Source organism: Artemia franciscana, chromosome 13, assembly GCF_032884065.1.
Source record: "Artemia franciscana chromosome 13, ASM3288406v1, whole genome shotgun sequence".
NCBI lineage: Eukaryota > Metazoa > Arthropoda > Branchiopoda > Anostraca > Artemiidae > Artemia > Artemia franciscana.
The window spans coordinates 26,525,262-26,536,088 of NC_088875.1; the positions used below are offsets into that span (position 1 = coordinate 26,525,262).

The window sequence follows — 10,827 nt, forward strand, 5'->3', positions numbered from 1 at the left end:
TTTAAGCAGACTCATTTGTGTTAAGTTGTCTCGAAATTTTTTTTTTCCTAGAAGACGCTAGCGGCACGTTCCACGTGTTCTAAAATTGATATCCGACTTTGATTTGATAAAATATTCAATAAAATAACGTACTCGACTCGTACACCGTAATCATGATTGCGCATCATGATGGGTAGGGAGGATTACCCTTCGCAGTAATCCCCAGTACTGATTTTAATACTTGATAACGAGAATATTATATGAAGAACTATATCATTTTATGCCAAACAGAACTGCCGCATAAACTATTGGCTTATTTCATTCCCTAAAGTACTAATCAAAAATATACGGGTCTCATTTTCTTACTTTTTAGGGATACAGAACAGACTATCTTGGGAAGAAACAATATAGAGCTAGATGGCCTCTAAAGGCGTAGTAATGTGTTTTCTAGATGACACTTCATTCTTGTAGGCTAAGTGATGCCCAAGTTATTAATGTTGAAGCTTAGACTATTGAATTGAAAGTTTTTTGGGTGTAAAAGTACTTTTAAGAGTATTGCTGAATGAGAATAAAAGAATTAGTGACCTATAATATTTCGCACATTTCTTGCTGCGAGTCTCAGCAACTGTGAGTACCTCAAAACACTTATGCTTTACTACTTGTTTGTCATGTCTTTTTACCAGCTACAGCCGTGGATTTCGATAGTGAGTTGAAAATAGAGTGGTCAACCCCCCCCCCCCCCCTCCTCGTGAAGAAGCTAAAATGGGCCAGCAGTCTGTAATTTAGAAACGTCAGGTCGAATTGTTACTTATATTTAACCAAACACATTATAGGCTTGTAAGAATTTTTTTAAAGATTTATTACGAGAATGGTGCTGTAATGCATGGAAACATAAATGCTAATTTTCACAATCATGTTAATAAATGACTATTGATCATTATATCGATCTTTATGAAGGGCCAAACATCATTGTTGAGAGGTACTGCCTTTACCTTTAAACTATCTGATCTGGGAAGATCTGAATCGTAGTCCGTAGCTTTAATTTAGTTCTAAGATCTTTCGCCACAAAACATACTTTGGGATACTGTTCGGTACCTTTTTTTAATCGCTTAATATTTTTTAGGTCCGCAATATGCTTGGAATGCGACAGCGATAAAGGATACAGTTCTTTTTTGTTCTAATTGTATACATTGAATAAAAGAGATGTTATGATTTTCATATTGTTTCTAGTTTTTGATTGGTTGATGCATCCTTTCTGTTTATTTTTAAGAATAGACATATAACTATAACATAAAGTTTACTTTACAACAGCCGGAGTCGACCAATCGCCTGATGACTATGCTGAAGCTACTTTTCCTTGACGTATTAGATGACCAAAGACTCTAAAAGAAAAGTTTATCTCCTTAGCGTTTATGGTAATAGATGGTAACTGCAGAGCAGTCGGGGCTCAAATATGCCAAAAATGTATCTAAGCTAAGGCCGTATCCAGGATTTTTTTTGCGGGGGGGGAGGAGGGGTCTCAAAATGATGTTTTTTCGCGGGTGTCTCAAAATTCGTTTATATTCATTTTTTTGCGTTTTTACGGGCTGGACAACCATTTTTTTGGGGGGGGGGGCTTGATCTAAGCATAAATACAAAGTGCTAAAACGAATTGTAATTATCTATCAGTAGTAACTATTCCAGATAAACTGTAGTTAAGTATGTAGTTAAAAACGTACTTGAGAACGGCAGAACACGGCTTTTAGCATTTTTTATGCATATGAAAGAAGGAAGTTCAGTTCAGTTCAGTTTATTAACACCAAAAATAAATGGACAACAATAACTCTCTACCCCTACAAGGCTCCATGGCCCGTTACATAGGGGTTAAAACAAAAATAAATACCAAATAAAGAGTCTCTTCTTAAAAAAGCAAGAAATCCAATTAAATAACTTGGTGTTATTTTTACTTACCACTTCGTCCTCGAAATCCAAATCCAAGTCCACACCATCTCCCACCAACACAAAACCAAAAAAATTAAAATTAAATAAATAAACGTGCTCAAGCCTAGCAGCTAGGGATGTCGCCCTACCCTCATTATTCATCATAATATTAAACAAATAACAATATTAATTCAAACCAATTCAAAAATAAATTTATTCTCAAATTTATTCCTCATTATATTTATCAACCAAAAATATTTTTAGTTGGGTTTTAAAGGTATCAAACGAATGAATGCTACGGACATTATCAGGAAGACTGTTCCATACTTTACTACTTGCTATTCGGAGACAAAAATTTGATCTTACAGTCTTAGTTTGAGGTAATAGTAGGCGGTCTTTACTGTGTAGATTATAAGAGCTCCTTGAATTAACTAAATTGGGAAAGAAAGAATTGAAACAGCGAGGCAGTTCACCATGAAGATACTTGAAAATCATTGAAGAGCAAGAGACAGGATAGAGTGCATAAATATTCAAGAGCACTTTTCGATGACCTTCATTAAATTCGTTAACTAACTGGCGAGCCTTTTGATGAATTACTTTAATCGGATGGAGCAGAGACTGGAAAGTAGACATCCAAATCGAGTTGCAGTAAGTCGAATACGGCTGAATGAGTGAAAAATACAGGGTCCAAATAATAGATCCAGGAAAGATGTGTTTAAGTTTCCGAATAATCCCAAGATTACGTGATATTTTTGCTTGGACTATCTTGATATGGTTTCTAAAAGAAAGATTCTCATCCAACAAAATTCCTAGGAAACGCACGTATCTTACGTTAATCGAGACAAAGGTCCTTTCGAGGTAGATATCTATATATATAAAAATAAGTTGTCTGTCCATTACGCCAGATTATATCTTCTATATATATAAAAGAAAACAAACTAGAATGTAAAAACTGGAAATTCCATAAATATTTCGAAATATTTTGACATTAGATTAAAGTAATTCGAAAAAAGAAAAATGGTAAAAAACTAAAAAGAAAAAACTAAAAAAAAATAAATTAAAAATTAAAAAAAGAAAAAACCTAAAAAGAAAAAACCTAAAAAAATAAAAAAAGATAAAAAACTAAAAAAAAAATAAAAAAAGCTGAAAAACTAAAAAAAAAGAAAAAACTGGGAATTGCACAAATATTTCAATATATTTTGACAATAGATTAAAGTAATTCGAAAACCTTAAAACAGATACCCCAAATTTTGAGGTTTAATATAAATTGTTGGAGCTTTAGCATGCTTGGCACGTAAAAATTTTTCCAAGTGTTAATGTTAGAATGAACATTGACAAATTGAAGAAAACAAATCAATAAAAAGAAGAAACTAAAAAAAAAACTAAAAAAGAAAAAAAAAACTAAAGAAGAAACTGTATCTATATATATAAAAATCTATATATATAAAAATAAGTTGTCTGTCTTTTATGTCTGTTACGCCAGATTATATCTTATCTATATATATAAAAATAAGTTGTCTGTATTTTTGTATTGAGGGTTTGCATATGACGTCTGAAAAATAAAGAAGAAAAAGAAAACTGAAAAAAGAAAAATGGTAAAAAACTAAAAAAAAACTAAAAAGAAAAAACTAAAAAAAAACTAAAAAATAAAAAAAAATAAAAAAAGAAAAAACTTAAAAAGAAAAAAATGTAAAAAAAGATAGAAAAATAAAAAGGTAAAAAACTAAAAAGAAAAAAAACTAAAAAAGCTAAACAACTAAAAAAAGAAAAACTTAAAAAAAAACTCGGAATTGCACAAATATTTCAATATATTTTGACAAAAGATTACGGTAATTCGAAAACCTTAAAACAGATACCCAAAACTTGAGGTTTATTATAAATTGTTGGAGCTTTAGCTTGCTTGGCACGTAAAGATTTTTCCAAGTGTCAGTGTTAGAATGAACATTGACAAATTGAAGAAAACAAATCAATAAAAAGAAGAAACTTAAAAAAGAAAAACTAAAAAAGAAAAAAACTAAGAAAAGAAAAAACTAAAAAAGAAAAAAAACTGAAATGAAACTGTATCTATCTATATATATAAAAATAAGTTGTCTGTCTGTGGATCTGTGGATCAGGTGACGTCATGTTTCTGTGTCGGCTGACGTCATGAAATTAGTTGTCGTCATTTTTGCTTTGACGGTGAAGTCATTAATGGTATTTAAGACATATATGTTCACGTAGAAATCTATTAATGTTTAAGTTTAAAATGACTGATGAACTTACAATGGCAAAAGGTTCGGCGATATGTATTTCATAGTGAAGCTGAAAAATAAAGAAGAAAAAGAAAACCGAAAAAAGAAAAAATGTAAAAAACTAAAAAATACTAAAAAGAAAAAACACTCAAAGAGAAATTACAGACCGGGACACAAATGACGACCGGGACAGAGGGAATATAAATAACGACCGGGACACTCAAAGAGAAATTACAGACTGGGATACCAGGACACAAATGACGACCGGGACACAGGGAATATAAATGACGACCAGGACACAGGTATTTAAGAATATCGTTCAAAGACAAATTTTTAATTGTAAGAAGACCGTTGAAAGAGAAATTTCTAATTGTAAAATGACTGAAGAACCTACAATGGCAAGAAGAAAAAGAAAACTGAAAAAAGGAAAAATGTATAAAACTAAAAAATACTAAAAAGAAAAAACACTCAAAGAGAAATTACAGACCGGGACACAAATGACGACCGGGACAGAGGGAATATAAATAAAGACCGGGAAACTCAAAGAGAAATTACAGACTGGGATACCGGGGCACAAATGACGACCGGGACACAGGGAATATAAATGACGACCAGGACACAGGTATTTAAGAATATCGTTCAAAGACAAATTTTTAATTGTAAGAAGACCGTTGAAAGAGAAATTTCTAATTGTAAAATGACTGAAGAACCTACAATGGCAACACCCGAGGAAGCTGCTCAAAACGAATGTATTCAAGCCGAAGTAGCTGAGTTGGTAAAGCGTTATGTTTCAGGTTCTAGGTCCGAGAGGCTCCAGGTTTGAACCTTGGCTTTAGCATAAATACAAAAGAAGAAAAAAACTAAAAAAGGTAAAAACTACAAAAAAACTAAAAAGAAAATATATATATATATATATATATATATATATATATATATATATATATATATATATATATATATATATATATATATATATATATATATATATATATATATATATATATCTTCTATATATATAAAAATAAGTTGTCTGTCTGTGTAACGATGACTCTGGTCAAACATTTTCAGATCAATTGCTGGCAATTGGAAACGGAAAGCTCCCAGTAGTGGGAAAGCCAAGAATGTTGTATATTCGCAATTTTTACGTAGTTTGAAACACATATATAAATCTATCTATATTCACAGGTGGGACACAGGGACACAACTACAATGGCGCGTAACTAATATGGCGCGTAACGACTTACGCGCGCGGGGGGGCTTGGGGGGGCGCGAAACGCCCCACCAACTAGGTATTGGGGTGGCGCGAAGCGCCACCCCAACAGCTAGTATATCTATATAAATGACGACAGGGACACTCAAAGAGAAATTACAGACTGGGATACCGGGACACAAATGACGACCGGGACACAGGGAATATAAATGACGACCTGGACACAGGGACACAACTACAACGGGGACGCCGGGGGCACCGGGGGATATATAAATGACGACGGGGACACAGGGAATGTTCGATTAGCAATCACCATCAACAAAGCTCAAGGCCAATCGTTAGAAAAATGCGGTATAAATATGAATACGGATTGTTTTCCCATGGACAATTATTATGTTGCATGTTCAAGAGTTGGTAAACCTGACAATCTATTTATATGGACAGACAATAGGACAGCAAAGAATGTTGTATATTCGCAAGTTTTAGGTAGTTAAATATATATATACTAGCTGTTGGGGTGGCGCTTCGCGCCACCCCAACATCTAGTTGGTGGGGGCGCTTCGCGCCCCCAACCCCCAAGCCCCCCCGCGCGCGTAAGTCGTTACGCGCCATATTAGTTACGCGCCATTGTAGTTGTGTCCCTATGTCCCACCTGTGAATATAGATAGATATATATATATATATATATATATATATATATATATATATATATATATATATATATATATATATATATATATATATATGTTTTTAACTACGTAAAACTTGCGAATATACAACATTCTTTGCTGTCCCATCGTCTGTGCATATAAATAGATTGTCAGGTTTACCGACTCTTGATCATGCAACGCATAATGGTCCATGGGAAAACAATCCGTATTCAGATCTATACCTCATGATTCTATTGATTGCCCTTGAGCTTTGTTGATTGTGATTGCTAATCGACCATTTCCTTTGTTGCTGTCGTCATTTATATATCCCCCTGTGCCCCCCGGCGTCCCCGTTGTAGTTGTGTCCCTGTGTCCGGGTCGTCATTTATATTCCCTGTGTCCCCGTCGTCATTTGTGTCCCGGTGTCCCAGTCTGTGATTTCTATTTGAGTGTCCCGGGCGTCATTTATATTCGTCAGGATATTGTAGGGCATCGTAGCATCGATGAGTTTAAGCAATTCTTGTCAACTGATTGTTTCGCCTATAAAGAATATTATCTCGAGGTAAGAACTGATCACCGACCACAACGATTGCCACTTTGTTGATAGTTGCGTATCAGGAGGCATCAATTCGATTGCTGTTTTTAAGCAGAAGCACTAAATTATTATTTTTGTGGAAAAGATGATATATATAAATATATATATATATATTTCCTTTTTAGTTTTTTTGTAGTTTTTAGCTTTTTTAGTTTTTTTCTTCTTTTGTATTAATGCTAAAGCCAAGGTTCAAACCTGGAGCCGCTCGGACCTAGAACCTGAAACATAACGCTTTACCAACTCAGCTACTTCGGCGTGAATACATTCGTTTTGAGCAGCTTCCTCGGGTGTTGCCTTTGTAGGTTCTTCAGTCATTTTACAGTTAGAAATTTCTCTTTCAACAGTCTTCTTACAATTAAAAATTTGTCTTTGAACGATATTCTTAAATACCTGTGTCCTGGTCGTCATTTATATTGCCTGTGTCCCGGTCGTCATTTGTGTCCCGGTATCCCAGTCTGTAATTTCTCCTTGAGTGTCCCGGTCGTTATTTATATTCCCTCTGTCCCGGTCGTCATTTGTGTCCCGGTCTGTAATTTCTCTTTGAGTGTTTTTTCTTTTTAGTATTTTTTAGTTTTTTACATTTTTTCTTTTTTCAGTTTTCTTTTTCTTCTTTATTTTTCAGCTTCACTATGAAATACATATCGCCGAACCTTTGTTTTTTTTTAACTAAAATCTGGTAGGCATTGATGACCTTATCCAAGTCAAGATCCCAAACCCAATCATCATCGCTATCATTTTCAGTTTTGATATGTTTTGACTCTCGCTGTGCCATTGTAAGTTCATCAGTCATTTTAAACTTAAACATTAATAGATTTCTACGTGAACATATATGTCTTAAATATCTTAAATGACGTCACCGTCATGCAAAAATGACGACAACTAACTTCATGCGCCAGTCGACACAGAAACATGACGTCACCTGATCCACGGACAGACAACTTATTTTTATATAGAATAGATAGATATAATTCTAAAATTTTCAGGTAATTTTCTAATTTGAAATAAAAACTAAAAATTATTGCTCAGACAACATAAATATTTTTGATATTTACATAATAGCTTTAGTGGTTCTGGACTGAAAACTAAATATGCTAATCAAATTGGGAATTGCAATCTTTTAGGTTGAAAAGGCAGATCCATTGGAATCATGAGAATGCGTGGAATAAGAAAAGCCTCACCCTCAAAAGGCCCTGTCAAGATTGTTGCCTCTATTACGTTATAACAGACATAACACGTCATTTGTGTCCCGGTGTCCCGGTCTGTAGTTTCGTTAGTCGACAAACATGACGTCAGACGACAAACAACTTCATGACGACATACAGCTCAATCCTTATAATGACGTCAGTCGACAAACATGACGTCAGTCGACACACAAACATGACGTCAGTCGACAGACAGACAAACAACTCATTTTTATATATATAGAAGATATATCTATATATATATATATAAATAAGTTGTCTGTGTGTCGAGTGACGTCATGTTTTTGTGTCGACTGACGTCATGTTTGTCGACTGACGAAATTACAGACCGGGACATCGGGACGCAAATGACGACCGGGACATAGGGAATATAAATGACGACCGGGACACTCAAAGAGAAAGTGACCGGGACACAAGGAATGTTCGATTAGCAATCACCATCAACAAAGCACCGGGACACAAATGACGACCGGGACACAGGGGATATAAATGACGACCAGGACACTCAAAGAGAAATTACAGACCGGGACACCGGAACACAAATGACGACCAGGACAAAAATGACGACCGGGACACCAGGACACAGGGAATATAAATGACGACCGGGACACTCAAAGAGAAATTACAGACTGGGACACCGGGACACAGGGAAACAACAACAACGGGGACGCCGGGGAGCACAGGGGGATATATAAATGACGACGGGGACACAGGGAATGTTCGATTAGTAATCACCATCAACAAAGCTCAAGGGCAATCATTATAATAATGAGGTATAGAGCTGAATACAGATTATTTTTCCCATAGACAATTATATGTTTCATGTTCAAGAGTCGGTAAACCTGACAATCTATTTATATACACAGACAATGGGACAGCCAAGAATGTTGTATATTCGCAAGCTTTACGTAGTAAAAATTATATGTATATATATATATCTATATTCACAGGTGGGACACAGGGACACAACTACAATGGCGCGTAACTAATATGGCGCGTAACGACTTACGCGCGCGGGGGGGCTTGGGGGGGCGCGAAGCGCCCCCACAAACTAGGTGTTGGGGTGGCGCGAAGCGCCACCCCAACAGCTAGTAGTTGATAAGGACGGGCATACCTTACCAGTTCTAGAAAATATGAGAAAGTGTGATTTAGCGACATTTAAAGCAAGTCGGTTAGTATCAAACCAGTGTTAAAACCGCTTCATAAGCATGTGAAGTTTAACCTCTAAAGCTTGTTCCGTGGCTTCAGCACATAGGATATTGCTGTATCAGCGAAGGCAAGTAAATCTTCATGAGGGGATGGTAGAATATCAGAAGATGCCACCGTATTTTCCTTCTCGTGACATAGAGTACAACACGCAGAAGGAATCGCGTTCTTTACCGATCTAAAGAAATCGTTGATATATGTTAAAAACAGAGTAGGACCAAGAATCGATCCTTGTGGTACTCCATAGTCTACACCAATGGACTTTAGTGAGTCAGGGTCCATGGAAATCGATCTATCGTGTAACCTTTTAATTCGGATATCATATTTAAATACCGACCGAATCCAGTGTCATTGGGGGGAGTTGGGTGGGGGGGCCAGAAATCTTGGAAAACGCTTAGAGTGGAGAGACCAGGGTGAAAGTTGGTGGGAAGAATAAGCACAAGTCCTAGATACGTGATTGACATAACCGGACTGAATACGCTCTCTTTGGGGGAGTTGGAGGGGTGTTAATTCGGAAAAATTAGAGAAATAGGGGTATTTTTAACTTGAGAACGGGTGACCAGATCTTAATGAAATTTGAAATTTAGAAGGAACTCATGTCTCAGAGCTCTTATTTTATATTCCGACCAGATCTGGTGACATTGGAGGGAGTTGGAAGGGGACACCGGAATTCTTGGAAAACGCTTAGAGTGGAGAGATCGGGATGAATATCTTAGGAACGGTTTCTTGTGTGACATTAAAACTTACCACGCTTATTGTTGGGTATGTTGAACTAACAACCAAAAGACAATATTTGCATCATAATACTACTGCTTCTACTCCTACAACTACTAATACTGCTACTAAAGCTAAGATTACTACTATTAACTGTGCTCCCACTGCTACTACTATAACTACTGGTGCTTTTGCTACTACTAATAAATATAAGGGTATTGGGTAAAAATTCTGGGCAATATTGTAACTGTATCAAATTAAATCGAAACACACTATACCCATATAAGTTGTCAAGAAAATGTATCAGCAATGCTTCAGGACCGACTGATGGTATTAAGTTAAAAATCGCACCGTGTGTCGAAGGGGATGTTGAAAAAAAGGTGCTATTTGCATACTGCTACTAATTCTACTACTGCTACTACAACTATTGCTATGCATAATTACTGAACCTTTTAACAATGCTGAAAAAAATTATGTCTTGAGACTTTATTTGGATGTTTGTTATGGGAAATGATGGGCATTTTATTATTATTATAGCATATAAGGTTCCCTTGTCCTGGGGGCTGTGGGGGGATGTCGTCCTCAGTAGTGATACCTCCAAGGTTTTAAGTGGGGCCTTATCCCTTCGAATCCCACCCGGACACTTTTTTTAAAACTTCTTCAAAACGCAGGTGTCTTTTACGTCATAGAGAATGTTTTCTAAGATATACAGGAGTCTGTTACTTAAAAAATCTTCAGGGCCAGGAAAAAACCTTCAGGGCCCGCTAGTGGTAACCTTCAAGACGCAGAACCCTAGCGAGCAATTCAATAGGGTCTCCTAGCAGCCAATTCCTACGGAGGCCTAGCATCTAATTCCACCAGGGGTTCCCTAGCAACAAATTTCACCAACAAGACGTTTTCCAGACTTTTCATGACTTGTTTAGTTCTTACGTAATAGGCGATGTTTACTTATGTTAGCGAGACGCATTCTAGCGTGAATTGTTTCTTCAGGCCCCGTAGAGATACCCACTTGTAGCTGTGGAGGAAACACGTAGGGTTTTACGTAATGACAATGAATACGTGGTTTGTTACATAACACTTTAAGAGATTTCATTTGCTTTCACTGTGTATTTATATAAAG

At 36.1% G+C, this 10,827-nt stretch overlaps 1 protein-coding gene across 1 annotated transcript in view; it reads left to right on the plus strand.

Moving 5' to 3' along the window:
* Window positions 1–1,197, plus strand: part of LOC136034728 (uncharacterized) — a 54,579-nt gene extending 53,382 nt beyond the window's left edge. Inside the window, exon 7 of the mRNA XM_065716094.1 lies at window positions 1,103–1,197. Coding sequence (XP_065572166.1) covers window positions 1,103–1,135 — 33 coding nt within the window. The 3' untranslated portion in view covers window positions 1,136–1,197. The remainder of the gene's footprint in view (window positions 1–1,102) is intronic.
* The last annotated feature ends 9,630 nt before the right edge of the window (window positions 1,198–10,827 follow it).